Source organism: Lepidochelys kempii, chromosome 10, assembly GCF_965140265.1.
Source record: "Lepidochelys kempii isolate rLepKem1 chromosome 10, rLepKem1.hap2, whole genome shotgun sequence".
NCBI lineage: Eukaryota > Metazoa > Chordata > Testudines > Cheloniidae > Lepidochelys > Lepidochelys kempii.
This window is the reverse complement of record NC_133265.1, coordinates 31,169,397-31,194,815: the sequence shown is the minus strand read 5'-3', so window position 1 is coordinate 31,194,815 and position 25,419 is coordinate 31,169,397. Positions and strand designations below refer to the sequence as shown.

The window sequence follows — 25,419 nt, the reverse complement described above, 5'->3', positions numbered from 1 at the left end:
CTTATCTTTCACAAAAATTCGTTGGAAATTAACTGTCAAAAAACTACATTAATGAAATGTGATCATTGCACACTTAAAAATTGCAGTCAGGAAATGCCCAGATTAAAATTCCAGTAGCAATGTTACCTTAGCTATGGTGCACAAACAGATAGGTACTGTTTTAGCCTTCTGCTTTTCTGGGGAAAGATGCAGCTTTGTCATGAAGAACCACATTTTCAGAAGCACACAGCATGTTGAGTGTATCTTGGGTGATGAGTTCTTGAGAATCTGGCCATTAGTGTCATGCTGGGCTCTGAGGGGAGCTAAGCATTTGATAACCTGACTCCAGTTGCAGGTGCTGAGCACCTGAAAATCGGGTCCTGGCTCTTTGGCAAATCTGGCCCTTGGTAACACCACTGTGCTGCAGTTAGCATGGCGTAGGGAATGATTTCTCCATGACAATGCACTAGAACCCCTCCCATTGACTTCAGTGGGGTTTGGATCAGGAGCTAAGTTTGCTACAGCTTCCTTAAAGCACCCTGATCTTGCAAATAATTAGCATGTAAGAAACTTTAGCTATGTGAATAAAGTTTTTCCCGTATTTGCAGGATCAGGGCCTATGTTACACCACAAAACATGCAGCATGACTGTGTTATCGCTGCTGCTCACTAAATGTCCTTGGCTGAGAAATCAAGAGCAACCACTGCCCAGCGTATGTAACCAGATAGCTAGAATTGTCTGTGTGTGAGAGAGAAACAGCCACCTGTCCTATGGCGGTGATGAGTCCAAAGGTAAATTCTCTGAGTCCTGAGGCCCAGACCAGGGAAATAGCTCTCTGCCCTGAGGGAACCTGAGGCAATGTTGAGCAAAGTGATGCCATTGTTTCCAGCTGAGGCCCTTGCGGAGCACTGCCAAATCTATAAAAAGAAAAGGAGTACTTGTGACACCTTAGAGACTAACCAATTTATTTGAGCATGAGCTTTCGTGAGCTACAGCTCACTTCATCGGATGCATACCGTGGAAACTGCAGAAGACATTATATACACACAGAGACCATGAAACAATACCTCCTCCCCCCCAAACCCCACTCTCCTGCTGGTAATAGCTTATCTAAAGTGATCATCAAGTTGGGCCATTTCCAGCACAAATCCAGATTTTCTCACCCTCCGCGCCCCCCCCCCCACAAACTCACTTTCCTGCTGGTAATAGCCCATCCAAAGTGACCACTCTCTTCACAATGTGTATGATAATCAAGGTGGGCCATTACCTGCACAAATCCAGGTTCTCTCACCCCCTCACCCCCCTCCAAAAACCACACACACACAAACTCACTCTCATGTTGGTAATAGCTCATCCAAAGTGACTACTCTCCCTACAATGTGCATGGTAATCAAGGTGGGCCATTTCCAGCACAAATCCAGGCTCTCTCACCACCACCACCACCCCCACGGAAACATACACACACACACACACACACACACACAAACTCACTCTCCTGCTGGCAATAGCTCATCCAAACTGACCACTCTCCAAGTTTAAATCCAAGTTTAACCAGAACGTCTGGGGGGGTAGGAAAAAACAAGGGGAAATAGGCTACCTTGCATAATGACTTAGCCACTCCCAGTCTCTATTTAAGCCTAAATTAATAGTATCCAATTTGCAAATGAATTCCAATTCAGCAGTTTCTCGCTGGAGTCTGGATTTGAAGTTTTTTTTGTTGTAAGATAGCGACCTTCATGTCTGTGATTGCGTGACCAGAGAGATTGAAGTGTTCTCCGACTGGTTTATGAATGTTATAATTCTTGACATCTGATTTGTGTCCATTTATTCTTTTACGTAGAGACTGTCCAGTTTGACCAATGTAAATGGCAGAGGGGCATTGCTGGCACATGATGGCATATATCACATTGGTGGATGTGCAGGTGAACAAGCCTCTGATAGTGTGACTGATGTTATTAGGCCTTTTGATGGTGTCCCCTGAATAGATATGTGGGCACAGTTGGCAACGGGCTTTGTTGCAAGGATAGGTTCCTGGGTTAGTGGTTCTGTTGTGTGGTATGTGGTTGTTGGTGAGTATTTGCTTCAGGTTGCGGGGCTGTCTGTAGGCAAGGACTGGCCTGTCTCCCAAGATTTGTGAGAGTGTTGGGTCATCCTTCAGGATACGTTGTAGATCCTTAATAATGCGTTGGATGGGTTTTAGTTGGGGGCTGAAGGTGACGGCTAGTGGCATTCTATTATTTTCTTTGTTAGGCCTGTCCTGTAGTAGGTGACTTCTGGGAACTCTTCTGGCTCTATCAATCTGTTTCTTCACTTCCGCAGGTGGGTATTGTAGTTATAAGAAAGCTTGACAGAGATCTTGTAGGTGTTTGTCTCTGTCTGAGGGGTTGGAGCAAATGCGGTTGTATCGCAGAGCTTGGCTGTAGACGATGGATCGTGTGGTGTGGTCGGGGTGAAAGCTGGAGTCATGTAGGTAGGAATAGCGGTCAGTAGGTTTCCGGTATAGGGTGGTGTCTATGTGACCATCGTTTATTAGCACTGTAGTGTCCAGGAAGTGGATCTCTTGTGTGGACTGGACCAGGCTGAGGTTGATGGTGGGATGGAAATTGTTGAAATCATGGTGGAATTCCTCAAGGGCTTCTTTTCCATGGGTCCAGATGATGACGATGTCATCAATATAGCGCAAGTAGAGTAGGGGCTTTAGGGGACGAGAGCTGAGGAAGCGTTGTTCTAAATCAGCCATAAATGTTGGCATACTGTGGGGCCATGCGGGTACCCATAGGAGTGCCGCTGATCTGAAGGTATACATTGTCCCCAAATGTAAAATGTAAACGCATTATTAAGGATCTACAACGTATCCTGAAGGATGACCCAACACTCTCACAAATCTTGGGAGACAGGCCAGTTCTTGCCTACAGACAGTCCCGCAACCTGAAGCAAATACTCACCAACAACCACATACCACACAACAGAACCACTAACCCAGGAACCTATCCTTGCAACAAAGCCCGTTGCCAACTGTGCCCACATATCTATTCAGGGGACACCATCAAAGGGCCTAATAACATCAGCCACACTATCAGAGGCTCGTTCACCTGCACATCCACCAATGTGATATATGCCATCATGTGCCAGCAATGCCCCTCTGCCATTTACATTGGTCAAACTGGACAGTCTCTACGTAAAAGAATAAATGGACACAAATCAGATGTCAAGAATTATAACATTCATAAACCAGTCGGAGAACACTTCAATCTCTCTGGTCACTCGATTACAGACATGAAGGTCGCTATTTTACAACAAAAAAACTTCAACTCCAGACTCCAGCGAGAAACTGCTGAATTGCAATTCATTTGCAAATTGGATACTATTAATTTAGGCTTAAATAGAGACTGGGAGTGGCTAAGTCATTATGCAAGGTAGCCTATTTCCCCTTGTTTTTTCCTACCCCCCCCCCCAGACGTTCTGGTTAAACTTAGATTTAAACTTGGAGAGTGGTCCGTTTGGATGAGCTATTGCCAGCAGGAGAGTGAGTTTGTGTGTGTGTGTGTTTCCGGGGGGCGGGGAGGGGGTGGTGGTGGTGAGAGAGCCTGGATTTGTGCTGGAAATGGCCCACCTTGATTACCATGCACATTGTAGGGAGAGTGGTCACTTTGGATAAGCTATTACCAGCAGGAGAGTGAGTTTGTGTGTGTGGTTTTTGGAGGGGGGTGAGGGGGTGAGAGAACCTGGATTTGTGCAGGAAATGGCCCACCTTGATTATCATACACATTGTGAAGAGAGTGGTCACTTTGGATGGGCTGTTACCAGCAGGAGAGTGAGTTTGTGTGTGGGGGGGGACGGAGGGTGAGAACCTGGATTTGTGCTGGAAATGGCCCAACTTGATGATCACTTTAGATAAGCTATTACCAGCAGGAGAGTGCAGAGGGAGGAGGTATTGTTTCATGGTCTCTGTGTGTGTATATAATGTCTTCTGCAGTTTCCATGGTATGCATCCGATGAAGTGAGCTGTAGCTCATGAAAGCTCATGCTCAAATAAATTGGTTAGTTTCTAAGGTGCCACAAGTACTCCTTTTCTTTTTGCGAATACAGACTAACACGGCTGTTACTCTGAAACCTGCCAAATCTATGACACCTACCCAAGGGTGGGAAATGCCCAAATAAAGTGCTTGCGAGATGACAGAAGTAACTACAGCCAGGAAGATGGGGGAACTTCTTCCTCCAGGTTATGGCTGCCTGATGGGCTGTGAAAATGTAAAGGACCCTGAGTGGGGTAGAGTGGGGGGAAGAACTGCTGCTCACCTTGTCTCAGTGTGTAGGGAACCAAAGGCCAACACAGTGGGGATGAAAGAGGGGGGTTAATACTCTCCCTTCTCCCCCCAGAGAAGCTGGAGTTAGGCCACAGTGGTCCCCAGGCCCCAACCTCTGAGGGGGTGGGACACAGAAAAGGAACTGGGCTGTGGGGAAGAATGTTTACGATCTGAGTTGTTGAAATTTGAAAAGATAAAAGGTATTGGCAGTCATGCCACCCAGGGAATAAACCTGTGGGTTCCCTTAGGATGCCATTTGTGTGCCCTCATTATACCAACTTCTTTATGGGGCAGATGTGACAGATATGGCAGCTCCATGCAGTATCTTTGGGGACCATTGTATTACATTTGTGACACTTTATATAGGATTATGTTCTACTGCATGGCGGAGGGTTACCATAGCTCCTCCAGGAACTAAAAACAGTGGGGAGTGACCAAGTTGAGTAAACTCCAAAGATACCACCCCCAGGGGTGGCTTGCATTCACTGGGCCAAACTGGGTTTTCTGGTGTAAAAAGCTCACAACCTTCCTCTTGATTCAGTAAATAGACGGGCCCCTTGGTCCCAGGGTGGTCCCAAGTGTTGTGGAAGGATTGGAAAGACCTTGGCATACCAGACTGCCCATGTGGATAGTGGATGATTCCTGGTATTTGTAGTGAGCATTAAAATCCTTGTATTGTTTTTGGCATGTTTTCTCTGTGATGTTCGTATCCGTATAATAAATGTGCTTCCTTTGGTAGAGTCATGTGGTCACTTGTACCCGCTGGCACACACAGGCTATAGCCCTTGGAGAGAAAGCACAGTACAGACGCTGGCCATTAGGCAGCCTGGCTGGCTGGGGATATCTCAGTGTATGACAGGGAGCTGAGCAGCTTTCAACCACCAGTCAGAAGGGAGTGGGACATGGGTCCCTGCTCAGACACAGGAGCTGTCTGGAAGCCTGAGACCTGACTGGGCAGTCCTGGAGTGGGCCATGAAGAGGGGGTACAGGTGCAATTACCCTGAAACTGTAACATCCATGACTCATAAAGTGTGGCCTTTTCAATGATTGGAGCGCTGCAGTGTTTGCAGTTTAAATACAATATAAGCAAATATTTATACTCACAGACAAACTGCTCACGGCACTTAGGAGGAGGAAGCCCAAAAGGTGTGCAGCTTTGACCCCAAATTAAAATACCAACCTACAGTGAGTGCAACTTCCCAGGGCTGCACTCAGGAACCGTCCTACCCACTTGTGTGTATGAAGCCATCCCAAGCACAGTATAGAAAATAGCTCACCTGTGGGTCTGGCTGCTGCTTGATTACAAACTGATTTATTGAACCAAATACCAGCTTGGCTCCCAACTGTCAGTGTAACAAGGGACTATGAATATCTCTGGTACGCCATGTTTACATCATTCACTGGTATAACTCTGTGTGCTAACTGCTTACTCAGTTATTTTTAAAAAAGAATAAACAAATAAATTAGTGACCTCCACGCTGGGACTCCAGTGCCTGTCTGATCTAAACACGTTACCCAGATGCATACCTTTTGCAAAGGGGATCTTCATGAGACGGTTCAAGACGCCTTCCTGGAGGTGTGGACCCAGAATTGGAGTAGCCAGCAGATTGCGAGCTATCACTGGGGTTCGCTGTCACTTTAGGCCTTGTGCTTTTCCTGCTTGGAATCACTGTGTGGTCTGATGGTGAGGCTTGTAGAGTTTGTGCTGTGTGAGGACAACAGGAATATGAGAAGGTCAGATTGAGTTCTGCCTGGGATTCTGGGTCTTGCTGTGGATTGGCTGAGCTGGATGTTAGATTAGATCTGAGGCTAGCAGAATGAGATGATGTATTTGGTCTTGGATTGGTTGGACTGGAACCTGATGTAGCTAGTTTTGGATTCATTTGCTCCAATGTTCTAGGTCTTGATGCTACTCTTGGGGCCAATTGAGTGATGTGAACAGCTTCCAGCATGGTTGGGTTCTGCCCCATGGAGGTCTGGCTGACAGGCTCTGATGAAAGCGAGGCATTGGTTGATGTATCGCTGGAGGAGCTCGATGTAGAACATGGGGATGTTTTCTGAGCATTGTGGCCACTCCTGGTCCTTCTCACTTTAGTAATGTTTAGAGCTGAGTGTTGCGCTGCCCTGAAAAAGACAAGCAAACAAATATTCACTCCCCACTCCGGGCCTGTGCTAAGAGCTGATATGTCAATACAAGACCCATCGCCCAGGAGTATTACACCCATGAGTCACCTATCTCTTTTGTGCTATATTCCCCCCAGTTGGTCTCCAAGGAAGAAGCAGTTTTACAAAAAAGCAGCCACTATGAGAATCATACCCAGCATATCAACATTTCCCATCTTCTCAATGACTTAATATATGGAGACCTTTGTTGGGGAATCCAGAAGCCAGGCAGCAGTGGGGGATACCAAATAAACACTGACTAATGCTCCAGTGATGGCATATGGATGGACAGCTAAATGGAAGGGAGACTGGCTGAAATGCAGTCCTCCCCCATGCCTAAAGAAGTCACTCCTGCTCACTCCTGTAAAAGGCAGAGCCTCTCTCCTCGTCGCAAACAATGGACTCAGTGGGGTACCATAACAGGTGAGTCCTGGCATAACGCTATTGTGGGAATTCTGGCCGCAAGCAGCTCCACAAGCCCCTATCCCAGCTGGTGTCAGAGTTAGACTGGCCTGGGGGACTTTGTTGTCCTGGTAGACCTTGCAGATGACAGTTCTAGTTCATTGGCTTGGGTTGTCATGGACCCCCTGGTGGTCTCTGGCTCCACTTATACAAGGTATGCAGTACCAGGTCTGGGCTGTGGCATAGTCGGGTATTGTGAATATGCCACTGTTGTGGTCAAATAATCACCTCTAAGGCGAGATCTGGCCTTGTCCCCATTCCTGGCAGGGCAAGGACCTGTGACATTCCCTGCTCAGAGACCAGGGCTCCTGCTGGGGGAAAATACTTTCGTTCCTGTAGGCCAGCGTGGACAGCCTGGTGCAGCATTGTGATGTCATCCGTGACTATTTATGCCCTGACCCTTGGCTGTTTCTCAGCAGTGTCCTTGCACTTCATCATGGTTCCCAGATGCAGTGGCAGGGGAGGCGTCTGGCAACCTAGTGGTGGAGGGGCTGCACTGACTCATGTCACCAGTACCGCGGCAGGTTCATGGAAGCCCCTGCTATTGCTCAACTAAGGAAGGGGAGGTCTTTCCTTCTTTTCCTCAGCCACAGGAAGTACAGAGTCCTGACCAGTGTAACTGTTCCAGGCACTGGGACAGCTGACTGCCACAGGCTGCTTTCCCCAGGCTGCACAGACAAATCTCACTGAATGATGTGCTCCACAAATAATTTTCTCTCGGGCCCCTGAGAAGCAGGAGGGAGCATTAAGTACTGCCGCCCTGGCTGAGCTATATTCGGTCTCTCAAGACTCTGATGCGCGGGGGGAAGGCAGAGACATTTGCGATTTGGCTCCTTTGTGCTGTACCAGTTGTTCAGGGAACCAGAATCTAGCTGTAACTGCACATCTTAGAACCCCCCAGCCCAGCATGTCCAGGGAGGAGGGGTGGTGTTGGGGGCAGGGGAGGAGGTGGAGCAAAATGCAGCCCTACTGTGCTAATTCTCAGCTGTTCTATGGTCCCTGAGTAAGTTAGAGCAGCTCCTGGACAGACAAGGCCAGAGCAACTGCGGTTTCAGACCCAGGGAGCTAAATACAGCTGCCTGATATCTTCCCACCCTTCCACTCCCTTGTGCATTAAGTGCAGGAGAGAATCTAGCCTCAGGTTCCTAAGGCCACTGTCCTACTGTCTGGAATGGCTCACACCCTGAGTGCCAACCTCAGGGCAGACTGTCAAAAAGTAGGGCAGAGACCCCAAGCTGGTGTGTTCTATAGATAAATTTCACCAACCCAGTAACAAATGTGAACTCTTGGATCACTGTAACAGTCTTACCATGGAGTCACAGACAGTCCTCTTGGGCTCTGCAGTTCAGCCTGCCACCCAGGCAAGCAGGATTATGTGATAAGTGGTCAGTTCCACCAAAGATCACACAATATTCAGGTTACTCCCAGTCCTAAAAGACCCGTCACTTACCCCAGGTCAATTTGTCCCTTACATCTCACACCAAACACAATGCTCATAGCCAATCCTATAGTAAACTAACTAAGAATTTATTAACTAGGTAAAAAAAGGAGAGAGTTATTTACGGGTTAAAGCAGGCAACAGATAAGCATAAATGAGTTTCAGTTTCTGATTCAAAAGGTGACAGAGTTGTAATAATCTGTCACTTCAGAATGTCGTTCAGGGCTAAGCATGCCAGGTAGCATGGGGATCTCTTTGCTTATGTTTAGGAATCTTTGCCCCTCAGAGTCCAGACTGCATAAAAGTTTCTCCTTGTCAGGGATTTTTATCCTCTCCACTCGGGAGTCCAAATTGATGGGATGAGTTCATGTGCAGGTCTCTCCTTTCTGGAGGGAGTTAGGAATGCAATCAATGGGGCCTCTCTCCTTTGAGGCTACACAATACCTCATTTACCTTCAATGGTCCATCTTGTAACTTTATCTTAACCAATGCATCTTTTCCTGTTTTTGGTGAGTTACACAATTACAGAGGTTTACAATGCAAATACTCAATACAACTTTACACCATGGGCTGTAGAGGTTATAAGTGAGATCAATATAAAGCCTAAACACTAGACACATTCTTTTCAGCAAAACATCTAATCTCTATTATGATGATGCTAACACACAGGGAAGCAAGACTGGTTTCCAGCTATGCATTTGTAAGTGTTCGGTGAGGCCTGGGGCCTTGGCATGAACTGATACCTGGTGTGCCAGCATCACAGCCACGATCCAGCAAAGCACTTGAGCATGTGCTTCATACCCCTCAATTTCAACAGGACTATGCACATTCTTGGGGGCCTTGCTGGACCAGGGCCTAATCTCCGAGTTTAAAACAAACAAACCTTTTGTACTGGCTTAGTACAGCTGAGATACCTGACAGAAGGGTGCTCTCATGGACATGGCACACCCAGCTTAGCTCTTTAGAAAGGAAACACAATAGGGGTCCCTGTGAAAGAAAAGAAAAGTGGAGAAACTAGAACATGCCATCTAGGGCAGAGCAGAGTGCCTCAGAAAAGTCCCATCATCCTGAGCTGTGACTCAGCAGGGCCAGGGAGGGAATCCTACTTGGACTGCCTGCTGCTTGGAAGGGAGGGATGTCACTGTGCAGGCGCAGCCAGGAGCTTTGTCCAAGTGGAGATGGGTTGGCTGTAGGCCACCTGAGTCCTATGGGAAGGGAGCAATGTCACTTCACACAAGGACGGGAGCTCGGCCCAGAACCAACCCAATATCCCAGATCCACTTGTCCGGACAGTTACAGGGAGAGGGAGAGCCCTTAGTGTCCACGGAGGAGTGGGCCGGTGGTGGCCCTGGCAGAGTGAGTGCATAGTGCCCTTGGTGGCCTGGGTGTGGTGGGAGCCCAGTGTCTTGTATGGACAGGGTGGGTACTCAGTGCCCTTGGTGCCCCAGATGGGGCAGGGTGGGTACTCAGTGCCCTTGGTGTCCCATGCAACTTGTGGCTCAGGGTTGCACATTGTTTTCTGTAGCTGGAAGGAGCCAGCCAAATGCAACCTGAACCTGGGGCGTGGCAGCAGCCAAGCCACCTCCGCCCTGGAGAGTCCTGGTCTGTCCAGGGAGCATGAACTGCCAGCCAGCACAGCAGAGCCCAGGACTCAGGATTCCATGATTGCACTGTATGCAGCACTGCAGCCTGTGGGGGTGGGAGAACATACCCTACTTGGGACTGAGAGACTAGGGCTGGTGGGGTTTTTAGTGGCTTTAGAGAGCATTAACCTGTATATTTAGGTGCTGGGCACACTGTACCTTTGCTGGGGGGACCCTCCTTTGAATCATCCTCCATACCGATAGAGGCTTGTCTCAGCGCAGATAAAAGTGTTCTCTTATTGTTAACTGCAGCTTTTATTTCTGGGGTTAACTCCTGCTTCCCCAAGAGGGGTTGGGGTATAGTGGGAAATCCAGGGCATGTGGCTTTGGATCTGGGAACCACTGAACCAACTGCGGGGCCCTCCCACCCCATGCAGACATCGCCAGCCTAAAGTCATTGCTAAAATATTCCTTACCGCAATGACAAAATGATCATCTTCCCTGCTCTACTCCCCTCTTGTGAATACACTACAGTTTTAAATGATCATAAACCTTAAACAGTTTCTGGTTGTTTTCCTCTACTAACAGCAATCTGAAACAGAAGGCAAAAGCTTCCACTAAAAGAGGCAAGCTGCAAAAATTCCTCTTCTTTTTCCATTACATGTACAATTCTACACCTCACAAACAACTACTTTAAAAGGCTTCAAAAACCCAGTGTAGGAGTCATATTTGAAATCCATGGCAGTACACAGTTTTCTTCTGTACAGCCTGGTTTAAGCAACTGTGGTAGTGGATGAGGATAAACCCTGCAACTTGCCCATTTCCCCATGATATAGTCTGCTGGGCCTAATTTGACATTTATGATAAAGCATCACTAGTAAATGGTGCCATCATTTCAAAATTTCTCTGAGGACAACACAATAGACTATTAAATCCAGCCTTGAATTTTGTGTTTAGGGCTCTCTGATAGAGTTTAAGGATCAATTTTAGAATAAATATCTAGGGACATAAAGCATTTAAGAAAGCATTTATATGGAAGCTCAAAAAAATCTGTTGCCCTTAAAGGAGATTGCATTTTTTCTATACACCTAATCCACTGTTCATCTTCTAGAGGGGCTTAGAAATCCACCTCCTATCATCTCTTAACTGGAATTAAGACCCTTCGATTTTCTTTGATTGAAAACACATCTATAGCAGAAATGCAATATGAGAAATGGCAACTCTGACAGGAGTAAGGATTCCCGAGGAGACTGCAAATCTCCGTCATCAGTGTAGTCCTTGCTCCTGAGTTCAGAAGTGCTGAGGAGTCCTGGCTTCAGTTCTAGTCAATGGAGCTGTGGTTGCTCAGCACTTCTGAACATCCTGCCCTTTATGTTTCAATCTCTAGGGTGAGATATTCAAGGGCCAGGCACCCACAACTCCCAGAAAAGGCAGTGGATGCAGCAGGGGCTCAGCACCTCAGGAAACCAGGCCCACGCGGTCTTGTAAAAGATACAAGTTGAGTCAGTCCATTTCTGGATTTATAAGGTCAGACCCTACCCATGTACCTGGTTCTGTGCTATCCAACATGCCCTTTGCCAAGCGAATCGGCACACGGCTGTTGTCCAGGGCCATGGGGAGGGGCACCCTAACTAAACACTGCTCAGAGAAAGGAGAGGATGGCTGGTCCCAAGGCCACCACAGATCGGAATAAAACCTTAACCCGTCATGTAGCTATTCATGGCTTCCAAGGCCAGAAGGGACCACTGCGATCATCTAGCCTGACCTCTTGCATAAGGCAGGCCAGAGAGCTGCCCCACAATCACCCCTAGAGCAGCTTGATCAGAAAACATCCAATCCTGAGTTAAAATATTGATATTACCAGAACCATATTGTTTTGGGATTCATCCTGCCTGCCCAGGGGACAGCAGGGCATGTGTCCAGGACCCTGCCCACCCCCACCCCACGATGTGAACTACCCAGGGGTAGAGTCTGTGCGTTCTGCTCCCCTAGCCACAGTGGGGCAGCATCAGCAGAAGGAGCTCTGGGAGGGGGTGCATTTAAAGATCCAGGCTGGACTTTTCATAGGAGACAAAGGGACTTCAGGCACGCAAACCCCATTGGTATAGGATGGGAGCTGGGCACCTAACTCCCCAGGACATCTGAAACCCCCAGCCCTGCCCATCCAGAATGCCCAATAGCTCAGTTGTTAAGGCCGTCTCCTGGCATAGAGGAGACTGCGGTTCAGATCACTGCTCCACATCAGCAGAGTGGGGATTTGAACTTGGCTCTCCCATGTGAGCACTCTAACTGCTAGGCTATTGGGTAAGGGCAATGGGGGGCATCACCTGAGAAAGGGCTGGCCTGGCTTAGGCATCCCACTCCAAGACAGGGGTCATGGCTGAGACTGCTGAGTGGAGAGAGGTGCCTCCCTCCAGCCTGGATCCAGGCACCTAATTCCCTTTGAGGCCCTGCTCCCTCAGCATTTCCTCCGGGCTAGTGTAGGACACTCCCCGCTCAGCGGGCTGGTTCCGGTGACTCCCTTTTTTAGGCGCCTAACTCTCCTCAGGCATTGTCCAGGGAGCCCAGGTGTCTAACTTGGGCCTGTGGATTCTACTAGCTGGTAGGGTACCTAAAAGTTAAGCTGAGCATTGAAACACCTGGAGTCCTTGTTTTCTAGCCAGCCCTCTTGACCGTACATCCCTCCAGATACACTTCATTTGGGCTGTGCAGGTGCAGGATGACAAAGAGCTGGATACCAGCTGTTTGCCATGGCATTACCCTGGCTCTCCCTGCCACTATCCACATAGGTGTTCCATTGGGAGCGTAGGCTGATTCCACCAGCATTGCCTTGTGCAGATTTCCCTTGGTGATTGCTGCCGCACACACACTGGATACTCGGTGAACAGCAGCGGGTTCAGGGGAGAGAAGAACCAGTAATGAGGGGTGCCTGGCCATGAGTCACAGGGGGTGCCTTTGTGTGCCGTTGGCCATTCACCCGATCTGACACATTTTTTTATATTTAACACTATTTTAAATGCTACATTTATAACCTATTGTTTAAAATTAATTTACCTTTTCTCGCTGCTTTTAAATTAAGACTAAAACACGTTTGTATCAAAGCGGGGGAAAGGGGGGGCAAAGAAATTTTGTCACTACCACTTTTCACAGCAGACTTAGTGCCTCATTGCCACCCTTACTTCTGTGCTGCTGCCGGTGGCAAGCGCTGCCTTCAAAGCTGGGCAGCTGGAGCAGTGTGGAACTGCAGAAGGAAGGGCAGCAATGCCATACTATGCCACCCTTACTTCTGCAGAATGTTTGACCTTTGCACTGGGAGGGGTAGTTCCAGGGGAGGCTAAGGCAAAATTTGGGGTTGCTATAGCCTCCACAAGCCCCCATCCCAGTGCCCTCCTGCCTGTGCATCTGGCTGTTAAATTATCAATTCCTTTTTTTGCTGAACTCAGTGTTCTGATTGGTCTGCGATTTAATGCAACTCTTCAGCTGCTGAACAATCAAGCCCTCTAATGTTGTCTCAGTCCTAGGGCCGGCCTTAGGGAAAATGCTGCTCGGGATGAACTTCTATTTTGGCACTCTTTCTTTGGAGGTGGAGTTGGGGGTGGAGTTGGGCACATCCCCCTGTACCGCCTTAGGCTCCCTCCTGCCCCCACATCCTCCTCCCCCCTCAGCCTCCCTCTTGCTCCCCACAACCTCTGCATCCTTCAGCCTCCCTCCTGCCCCCACTTTGCCCTGCATCTTCCTCAGCCTCCCTCCTGCCTCTACATCCCCCTGCACTCCCTTAGTCACTCCGCTCTCCCCACATCTCCTGCACCCCCCTCAGCCTCCTTTCTTGCCCCACATTCCTGTATCCTCATAGTTTCCTGTCCAGCCCTCAAGCTGTAGAACACAGTGACAGCCATCTTTCCTGACTACGGCCTGGCTTCAGTCTCATTGAAAACCATGAGCATTGGTGTCCACCTCTATTATTACAACATTTTGTAACCCACTAGCCCCCTCTTTTTGACCTATGACTGCAGGCCACTGTGCCTTGAATGGTCCTTTAGCACAGCAGTTCTCAAGCTGGGGTCCATGTACAGCATGGGGGCCTCAGAGACTGCACAGGGCGGGGGGGGCCCCGCAAAATATTACAAAAAGGTTTTAAAAATCTCACCTCATGTCTGCATTGCCTAACGATTAAAAGCAGTAGATCTACTGTTGCTGTTTACACAACATATTCTGTGGTGCATGAACAGTGCCAAAATATATTACATAAGCATCAACATAAAAAATCGAAAGCAGAAATGACTGAGATGTCTTTGGCGGGTGGAAGTGGAATATATTTTTACAGTGTGTGAGCAAATTACATTGAGTTTTTAAAATGTCCTCATACTAGTATTGCTAGTTGTGCTGAAGCCATGGATAATGCACAGTCAAGTAGTAAGAAACAAATTAAGAATAGAAAGTTTGACGAAAGTTATACTGATTTTGGTTTTATGGAATTTAGTAATGGGTGACTGCAATGCATTGTATGCTTACAAATCCTATAAAACGAAGCAATGAAACCTGCAAAGTTGAAATGACAGCGCACAACAAGGCACCTTCAATAGAAAGATAAATCCACAGACTTTTTTCCAAAGAATACAATCAACAGAAAACTCAAATGACAAATGTAACATCGGTTCCAGAAAAGGCTCTGAAAGCATCTTTCTTAACAGCACTTCAGACTGCAAAGAGTAAAAATTCCCATAGCATTGGAGACGACCTGATTCTTTCAGCTGCTGTAGAAAAGAGCAACATGATGATAAGTGAAGATGCAGCAAAGAAATTTAAGGCCATTCCAACTTTCTAACAATATAGTTAGTAGGAGAATTGACGAGGTTTCAAATGATGTCAAATGACAGCTAACTGAAAGACTATGTGCTTGTGAATAGTTTGCAATTCAGCTTGATGAGACAGCTGATGTTGGTACTGCAACACAGTTATTAGTTTTTGTTCATTATGTTTGGCTGGGGGACATTTTGGAAGATTTTCTTTTTTGTCAGGAGTTACCAGAATGGACAACAGGTTAGGAAATAGTCAAATTATTGGATGATTTCATTAAAGCTCAATTGCTGAATTGGGAGAAGTGCATTGCTGTTTGCAGAGACTGTGCTGCTGCTCTGACAGACAATAGGAATAGTGTTGTAGAAAGAATACAAGCCGCAAACCCACAGGTAATTGTAACTCATTGTACGTTGCATTGCTAGGCCCTTGCATCAAAGAGAATGGAATCCAAAGTACATGATATGCTAAATGTAGCTGTGACAGTTGTGAATTTTATAAAGTCCTGGCCTTGGAATTCACACCGTTTTTGCAAAGCTGTGTTTAGAAATTGGTGCAGGATATGACAAATTATTGTTTCATGCGGAAGGGTGTTTGCTATCTCGCAGCAGAATGTTGGAAAGAGTTTTTGAGCTTCACAAAGAGCTGCTGGGTTTGCTTTCTGGGCACAATCCCAAGATCGCTGCAAACTTTTCTGACCTGATATGGATTGTGACATTATTAACTGGTTGAATGCGCTGAACCCGTCCACACAAGGGGGCAATACAACCATACTTGAGGTGAGTGACAAGACTGCAGCATTTCGGAAGAAAGTAGAGATTTGGCAAACTAATGGAATCTCTGATGTGCTTTTGCTACTGACAGATTTTCTCGGTACTAGCAGCATGACAATTGACTGTGTGAGAGACAGGATCATTGCTCACCTTTCAACTTTGGCAGAGTACATCAGTGTTTACTTTAAAAATATAAACTGGAAGGAATATGATTGGGTTTGGGATCCGTTTTCAACTCTTACTATGTCATACTATGCTGTTTGAGTGGAAAAGCAGACTAGGAGCTGCTCGAACTCTCCTGTGACCGTACACTGAAAATTAAGTTTCAGGAACAGACTCGTTGCCACTTTTGGCCCAGTTTTGGCCAACAGTTGCTGCAGAGTACCCGATTTTAGTTACAGAAGCAATGGAAGTGTGGCTACCTTTCCCAACAACATATATATGTGAAGCATCATTCTCTGCCATTACAGCTAGGAAGACAAAGTTCAGGTCCTGCCTGGAATTGGAGAATGATTTACATGTTTGCTTGTCAACCATCACACCAAGGATAGACAGACTCTGCAGTAAGACGCAGGCACACCCATCTCACTGATGTCTGTAAGTACTCTTACACGTCTTTTCTTAAAGCTAACAATACATGTTTATATGAAGTACACATATACTTCTGTCAATCACTTTCTCTGTTGGGGGGTCTATGATTAACTCTGCATTTGAAAAGGGGTCGGTCAACCAAAAAAACGATGCCTTAGAATATGTGCTAACTGCTTGTGCTAAACAAGTTCTTCTACCTGGCATTTTGCTATGATGCTGGGAGTACCTTTCCCAGCCCTGAAGAGGAGCTCTGTGGGGCTCAAAAGCTAGTCTCTCTCACCAACAGAGATTGGGCCAATAAAAGTTATTACCCCACACACCTTGATGCACCTTTATTATGGTCAGCCTCACTTCCCCGTGCAAAGGCTGTAGGAAATGGTCACCATTGTGACAGAAGGCCATGTTCAAATTCCTGTTGAAAGCAATGGGAGCTGACAGCCACTTCAAATAAAGAAATATTTACAAATTTGATGCCAGGAATCATGAGATTCCTTTAAAAGCCCCCAGCTAGGTAGGGTTGAGTTGCTGTGAGATTGGGGATGTGATGGGATGTCATTTGGGGGAATGTTCACATTTTTATTTCTGGGCTCTTGTTTATTTGAAATATTAACTGCAATGTCACATTAGTTGTGGTTTTTGCATTTCACATACAAAGGCTCACATTCCACTTTGCATGGGCAGCCTCAGCCTTCTACAGAAGCCAGGCCTGGGGAAGGTGAGCAGCATTTGGCCCTTCAGTGGGAAGGTCCATAAAACACAGAGAACATGCACAATGTTCAGCATGACATGCAAAAGTCAGACAAACATGCAGAATATTGTCTGGCAAGGTGGACACGTACAGCAGCCTTCATGTAATGCTGGGTCATTCCTCTCCCCCTCCATGAATTCTTTAGTAAAGAACCTTAAAGATGGGTCTGTCCATTTCATGCATTATTATATTATGCTGAAAACATGGTCCCTACACACTTCCCCAATGCTCAGCTATTGAGTCACTAAATGATAGCTGTGGCATTCTCAATAGTTTGAGCCCTGTGCAGTTCCACACGTGGATCTGGACCCTGCAAGTCATTGCATCAGGTTCAGGAAGGAGCACAAACATATTCTATTCCAGCAAAAGCAGTAGCGGGAAGCGTGTTGGGTGTGAGTAAGGAGTGAGTTTGCCCAGTACTGCACGCTTAGCCTTACTCTGCAGGCACACATGCTCCCTTGCCCCTAAAACAGGAGGGTGGACCAGGTTTTGGCTGAGGAGACAGGAGCTTAATAGAGCCAGTTGCCATTTTTTGAATGAAACATTTTTTTAGTTGAAAAATGGCCTTTTTTTTTCAGAAACAGATATTTTAAATAAAGGTTTTTGTTGGTTTACAATGCTCTGTTTTTTCAACAAAACTCCAAAATGAAAAACTTCCATTCCTTTGGCTTTTCAGATTTGGGTTTTTCTGTTTTACCTTTTTTCTGTCTTTTCTTCCATTCCTTTGCCCCTCCCCACCTTTCCAAGTAGCAAGTTGGAAAAAGGACAAATAAGAGGGAATGAGGGAACAATGTAGAACAAAAAAACAAACCAAACATTTCCAAATTGAAACAGTTTTAAATTGAAAATTTTAATGAACAATTTCAATCCATATTTTTAAATAAACCGGAACAGTCTCTGCAAAAGCTGTGGAACAAAAATGATTTGGAAATTGTCCAAATTTTTAAAGAAAGGCTTAAAACTGGATTCTTCTGAAAGTAAACTCTGGGCTCTGCGCCGTAATTCCCTCACACCACCGACCTGGCATAAGTGACTCAGCAGCCGCGTAGCTGCATTTGCTCACGTTTGGAAATGATCAGGTGCCTCTGTGTGCTGTTTGCTGGCTAGCCAAGACTTTGGGCATATGCGATACTTGGCCCATCAGACATAGCTTAAAGCAGCCAATCTGGTTCCAGTTTATGCAGTTGTGACCAATCAGAATTTGCAGTCAGCCTCACAGCACTTTGGCTGACTTTTGGCCCATGGAACCCCCACACTTGCAAAGTTGGGCAAGTCCACAATAGTTATTCTCAGGCTGAATTCCCTTAAAATGGGCCAGATCATGGCCCAGGCTATGTAGCTTCATGGGGCATACGGAGGAATCAAACACACCTCCCCAGGCTTATGCACTACTACAGCCATGGAGGGGCAAGTAGGAGATTCATAGGAGCTGCAACTATTTGGCGCCCAGTGCTTAAAGCCATGAACCAAGACCCTTGCACATCAGAATACACTGGGAGGCCAGCACTGGGAATAGCACTGCTGACACCTAAAAACATAGATCAAGGCTGCTTGTTACTGCTCTTGTCCCAGCATGGTACTGCCTTTTCAGAGGCATAATTTATTCCTTCCTGCGTAAGAACTGCTTTTTAATGCACGATTCACCCTCTTAGGACACCACTAGTTTAAGGTAGAATTAGCAAGCACCTACTCTCAGCCTGCCACAGCACCACAGTGGTTAGGAGTCCTCTAGACTCTGATGAGGTTTCGTTTATGAGGCCAGTTTTAAGTGTGTTAGCAGAATCATGAAGACTTTTCTGAGTGAAATTACCCACAAAAAGACCGAATCACACAATCAGTAGCACCTTTTATTTTAACACACACATCACAATTTTACTGCACAACAAGAGAGATTTGGAAAAGGTGTTGGCCAGTGTCCAATTGGTTGTAACAAATTCATTGCACAGACACTAAGGCACAGAGCCGTCCCTAGGGTAGGGCGAATTGGGGCGATTGCCCCGGGCCCTGCTCTCTGGGGGGGCCTGCAGAAGGCAGGCGGGGAAGTGAGCTGGAAGGCGGGTGGGTGGGCGAGCGGGGTCAGGAGGCGAACGAGGAGACAAGTGGCAGGCTGGCAGGAGGGTGGGGGGGATGAGGAGGAGCCCCCCTACGAGAACCTCCCTCTCCCCTCAGTGCCTCCTGCCCACCAGCGGGCTCCGCTGATCAGTGCTTCCCCCCTCCCTCTCAGGGCCTACCACTAATCACATGTTTTGCTCGTGGCATCAGGAGGCGCTGGGGGGGAGGGGAGAGGAGCAATGCAGCGCCCTCAGGGGAGGGGGCGGAACTGGGTGAGGAAGAAGGGGTGTGGGCGGGAAGAGGTGAGGAGGGGAGGGGATGGGGCCTTGGGGGAAGGGGTGGAGCTGGGCCTGGGTGGAGCCAGGAGGGAGCCCCCTCCAGCAGATTAGAAACTCGGCGCCTATGTCCTGGGCCCCGCACCCCCTAGGGACAGCCCTGCTCAGGCAGTGATACATTTCACAGTAGGCGTCCTTGAACCCAGGACCCTCAGCCAGGTACGGTATAAATGTACAATCTTTAATTTGTACAGAACAAGAAGTCCCCGGTTTTAGATATCAGTGTACTAGAAAGTAACAAATGCACTGTGTTCTTTCCCAGATGAACTGGAATTCTGAAACCAGCCCCCCAGGAATGCTTTTACTCGCTATTACACTTGGCTCTACCGAGACAATGGCTTTCCTGTGGACTAAACCAGTGTTCATCTGGTGATGGCGCCCTGACATCCATGCTTAGCCCTCTAGTCTGGTTTATAGCCTTCTGTTGGTCCACCCTACACTCTGCTGTCTGGCTGCTTTCTTCTGAGCTAACATTGCTCCGTTATGGGTCTAAGTCCTCTAGTTTGGTCTCTTCTGAACTGTTCCATCCTCTTGGCTGCCTGTGTTCCTGTCTAGTTATTTGGCCTTTTCCTCCAACTCCAAAGCATAGGTCCCTAGCACCTGAGCTAAAGGAGAATGTTTGTTACCTGGAGTAGAACTAGGGATTACACTTGTGGGTGACACCCCACCCCTATATTTGGGTAGCCTGACATTTCATCCAGAACAGTGCAATAATAACATGGATACAGCAGGTAGTAGGTTGTAACCTTCCATCACACCCTTGTCCTCTCCTGTTGGAAGGTTCTTGCTGTTTTCACCCTGATTGTAGTATCCCCTTCAGGATCCTGGGCTCTCAATAAGTTACTGAAGAAGAGCCAGATTCTTTCTTGGGTCAAGATCTGCCCAGCACATTTGTGGGGAGGCGCAGAACAGGAAGTGGGGAGGGTGCTGTCAGAGGGCAAGTTACTGCTTGTTGATTCTCTGTATGGTACTATCCCTGCCCCAGCTGCAGTTCAAGTTAGAGCAGCCACGAGGAAGTTCCAAGCTATGCCAGCTGGCAATTGGCCCCAAGACATCATCTGCCAGCTGGGAACAGTCAGAAGGCAGCATGCTCCGGCCATGCCACCTCCCCACCCCAACACCCCCTGACATGGCCTTTGATTCAGCAGCTCAATGGAATGGCAAAAGCACTGACTGCTTGCTCTGCAGTCGCTGATAAAGTGCAGGTGGTGAATCTGCTAAGCAGAGCAGGGCACTGGATCTGCCCTGTGGCTGGTGTGGCTTCAGCCCTTCTCCCTAGACACGTGCAGGCCCTGGCTGCTCTTTGATGGGGCACTGACTGAGGGACATGTGGATCGGATGGAGAGTCACCTTTGGGACAGATTTCAGAGTAGCAGCTGTGTTAGTCTGTATCTGCAAAAAGAAAAGGAGTACTTGTGGCACCTTAGAGGCTAACAAATTTATTTGAGCATAAGTTTTCGTGAGCTACAGCTCACTTCATGCATCTGATGAAGTGAGCTGTAACTCACGAAAGCTTATGCTCAAATAAATTTGTTAGACTCTAAGGTGCCACAAGTACTCCTTTTCTCTTTGGGACAGAGACCATCTTTCTCTGTGCTTGCAGAGTGCCTGGTGCGGGGGGGGAGGAGGGGTGCTGGTCCATAGTTGGGGTCCCTAGGTACTACCACAAAGAAATAATAATTAATGCAACCACTTTCCCTATTTGCTGTCTTGAACTGTCTGTCTGACTGGTGCCTCAAGAATTTAATAGTTATTTGTTTGCTTCATTTGATGCTAAAGAAACAATTTTTGCCCTGATGCACACAAAACCAGCACCAATACTGCACAGGCAAATAGAAAACCAAGCAAAAAACAAGCACTAAAACCACAAAAACAAGCGAAAGAGCAGGCACATGCAGCTAGATTTTCAAAAGAACGCATCACCTAACAGAGCTGACCCTGAGCTTTATTGAAAAGCTGGCCCAAAACCAGCTTGCGAAAGCATATGAAAGATCAAGAATGACTCACACTATGCTCGTCTGGCTAAAGCAGAGGATGGGGAGTCAGAAGATCAATGCTGATGCTCCGACTGACGTCACTTGTGACCTGGGAGAAATCACTGACCTGCTCGCCCTGTTTCCCTAGCTGTAAAATAGCGATAATGATACTTGGCTGCCTCACAGGGTTATGAGGCTTAAAGCTCACAATGGCTGACTTTCGTGGAGCTCTGCGTGTGACATTTAACGCAGATTATTTAATGGGATAGTTTGCGTATTTGCAACTAACTGGCATATAACAGCAAACTCTGGCTTTAAAAAAATGGTGTGGATTTAGTACTCATGCACAGCCTGGTGAACAAAGTCCTTGGTTTGTCTACAGAGCAGTGTCCGGGCGAGCTGCCCAAACAATGCACTGTCAGCCCGGCTCACAGGTAACAGTCTGTCTCTGTGGCCCGTGGCTTCACTGCTGAGTCTGCCAATCAGCACAAAGTGTAATTATGTGGCGTGGGAGCTGGAACTGAACACCTCCTGCAAAGACATCTGATCTAGGGGACTGAGACAGCCATTAGAGAGGAACAACTTTTAATCCCTCCTGAGCTGGGCTGGTTACAGACTGGTGACTGACAGGCAAAAGGCTGAAGCCCATTAGCAATGGCTTGAGGCATCCAGTTCATTAATAAATCCACTGTTGCTGACTCTGGAGCACCAATAGCCTAAAGGTGCACTGAACTGCAAAGCTAGTGACCTGAAAGTTGAGTCTCAGCTGTTCCACCGTGGGCGCTGCTATTTCTTTACTTTTCACAATCTTTATTATAAGCCAAGACCTGATATTGGAACCTTGGGGGGTAACTGTCATCCGCCCACTTCGGATAAGATAACTGAGAGCGTGCAGATTTGGGAATAGATCCCGAGTTCTCTAATATAACAGAGTCAAGTCCCAAACACTTTGCCACACAGCCTTGTATGGAAGGGACATGGCAGATTAGGTGTGTCTGTATCCAGGTTTAAATAGAGTGTCTCTGTGTCACCCTCTAGTGGCTAGTCAACATATACAAATGTCTGACTACTCTGCTCCATCTGGCTCTTCAGCTCAAGAGGTAGATACTCATACTTGGACATCCAGCAGTTTGGATTCATTCCTCATAGACAACTCAAACAGACTTGTTACATTTGCTAGGCTGTCTGTAACCACTAGCTTACAATCTCCTCTTCAGCCAGAAAGAGAAACCAAGAAACCTGCCAGTGGCCACCCAGTGTCCCACCACTGTCTGACAAATACTTGTTTAACACACTGGCAATGGATGTGTTCTGGCTCCCTCTATGGGCTATATCCACATAAGAGGATAACAGCATATTTTTCTCCTCACTGGTTTCTCTTTAAGCGTCAGTAGAAGAGGTTTATGCTGTGGATCTGAAGGTTGTGTATGCGAATCTGGCTGATGACACATGGGTGAAATACAATAGGTAGATGTATTACAGTTAGTATAAGGACCCTGGAGTAATTGATGGAAGGATTTTCTGTTGCAAGATGTATTTAGCAGTGAATTTGGGTGTTGTGTTAATATTGTTTTACTGTTGCATTTGAATTTGGGGTAGTTGGCGCTGTCCCTTTAAGAATAGGATTTGGCTTATTGAGCATACACTCAAGAAGAGCCGTGTTTGAGAGACTGTGCTGGTGTGACTAGACCGGGGCAGACTCTGCATGTGTCAGTTCGAAAAGGTCATGGTTTGATCAGATAAATGTGTCTTTCCAGAAAGCAGCCTCACTTTCGCAGGTGTCACTTTAGCACGTATGGAAACTGGATGCTCCAGGGTGTTGCTATTGCTATAGAGCCTTTCACCTGCAGGTCACCACCATGAGTCCTGCCCAGGAATGGTTCCCCTCTAATGGCTCCCTGTGTGGGATGAAATTGATGAGTGCTAGTTCCCGCTCCTATGTCACGAACACCCCATTATAGTTTGCACTAGAATGTTGCCTCTTCAGGACAGACTGTCTTTCTCGCTGCATTTGTACAGCACCTAGCACAGTGGGGCCCTGATCTCAGATGGGTTCTCTAGTGAAAGAACCTGCAGCAGGGGCTGGAAATTGCCGGAGTTCCATGGGTAGGGGCATGCCAATAATTGGAGGACAGACCGGAAAATATTATTTAATCATTTTGTAAAATCTCATTCTATTTGGGCCACTCTCGTGATGTTTTAGGGTCTGGCTCATGATTTTTGAACTTTTGGGGTTGGTGTTACTGGAAATTAGCTTGAAGAAATGAATCTCAACTGGAGCAGTGAAACTCTGGCTAGGCCGAGAGGCAAATGACATCACAAAAACATCACTACAGCCAACCAATTAGCTTTTCTCGCTGCTGAACACTGTGTGAAATAAGGATGGTTGTGGGAACCTGCTATTATTATGTAACAGGAAACACTGGAGGATTATCTCATGTCTGCACCCTCAATGGACATGATGGGATCCCACTTACTTATAGAGAACGGACATAGCCAGCAGCTGAGAGACACTCACCAGAAAGGCACTTTCACACCTATTATCCCCAGTTCCAGCCACAACCTGTGAGCCACTAGTGCAACTCTTTTCATCAGCAGTACCGTGGCCTAGCGGCACACCACAAGACCTTGCTGGCTGGCTGTTTGCCACCAAACCTTGGCCATAACAGTTTTACATTTTCTGTCTCTGACCAGGTGCTGTGAGTGAATCCCTGCACCAAGACCAGCGGGGTGGGGGTGCAAGGGAGGTGAGATCACTGGGAGCGTTTCTCCATCCCCAGTGCCTCGGCCCGAAGCCCAGGCACAACCACGGGACTTGGGCTCTGGGAATGGTCTTTGTGGCAATGGTTGCTCTAGTCTCCTCAAAGGGAACGGGGAGGCATGGGGCTATGGCCCACGCTGCCTCCCTTCCACACAGGCCCACCAAGCTCCCCTTGGAAAGGACAGCTGCTGCGGCCTTGGAGGGAGAGGCAGAGTGGCTCCTGGAGTTCCAGTTCTCATTCATGGGAAGTGGCTGAACCCTGAAGGGCTACAATTGAGCTCTATGAGCCAGATCCTCGGCTGATGTAAATCAGCATGGCTCTGCTGATTTCAATGAAGCTACTTCAATTTACACCAACTCAGGATCTGGCCTGTATGTTTATATCATTTCACTGTTGTGAGCGGAATGGTTATGGTGGGCTATGTTCCCTGTATCACAATCAATACCACTAACCCACAACATTTCCTGAGGATGCTGTGACAGGAGATTGTACCAGAAGGAGTCTCTCATTTGCTGAAGGGAGATATTACTGAATGTGTTACTCCCACTTGCATTCACTGTTTTCATTTGTTCACACCAAGAGCCCCTCCTCCATTTGCTGCTACAGAGTGTGACAGCCTGCTTGTGGGCTGGTTAGCCTTATGCGGGGAGTCAGAATGAGAAGCTGGATTTGGGAGCACGAGCTTCACAAACTGGATTTCCCAGTGTGATTAAAACAAGACACAAAAGATTACAGGCAGTAACTCAGGCCTCCAGAATAGCCTTGCTCTGTTTGTACTTAAATCCAGCTCTGGGTGTAAAAATCAGCATGAAAACAGATTCCAGAGTAGCAATATGTTCTTTCTGAGAAACTGTGCAAGACTAAATACAGAGGGCCAGATCGTCAGCTGGTATAACTCAGTGCAGTGCCATTTCCATCAATGGAGCTAGCCAGTTTACACCTGCTGAAGATTTGGCCCAGACTGAGTGAATTGCAATCTGGCAGTGTGGCTCTGGAAATATACAGAATAGCACTTAAAATGCTAGTAAAGGGAAAGTCTAGGAGTAGGAGCTAAACAGAACACCGTTTGCCTCAAAAGACAAAGGTCCTGCTGTTTAGGTGAGAAATGAGGTTTTAAATGTGGCTTGGGGAAGAGTTAAGCAGCTTACTGCCTCATTCGGGGAGCATTGTGCTAAACAGATCTACGGTCTCAACGGGTGTATTTTGGTGAAAGGAAATGATGCAAAAGTTAATGTTCCAGAGAAAGCAATTCCAAAATGCCGTGATGCGAAGCCAGTGTCTGGCTCATGGAGAAAGAGCCAAGATCCAGACATTCAAGGAGCTGGAGAATGGAGATGCAAACCCTGGGCATACAGTGGGTGAGCTTTGTCCTCCGTGTGTGGAACTCAGACACTGAGGCATGAATTTATGGGAATTATGAAATGGCAATTAATCGCTGCTTGGACATAGAGCA

General features: G+C 47.3%; 1 protein-coding gene across 11 annotated transcripts in view; it reads right to left on the bottom strand.

The window, feature by feature from the left end:
• The window catches only part of GSG1L (GSG1 like), a 138,904-nt gene that overhangs the window by 20,885 nt on the left and 92,600 nt on the right, over positions 1 to 25,419 (bottom strand). For 8 of the 11 annotated variants that reach the window (XM_073362631.1, XM_073362630.1, XM_073362633.1 and 5 more), the window contains one exon: positions 5,814 to 6,410. The exons of 1 other annotated variant lie outside the window; for it this stretch is intronic. In XM_073362631.1, the coding sequence (XP_073218732.1) occupies positions 5,814 to 6,410 (597 nt within the window). Of the gene's footprint in view, positions 1 to 5,813; positions 6,411 to 17,538; positions 17,580 to 25,419 lie in introns of those variants that run through there. 2 more of the 11 variants (XM_073362639.1, XM_073362640.1) reach the window with 2 other exon arrangements.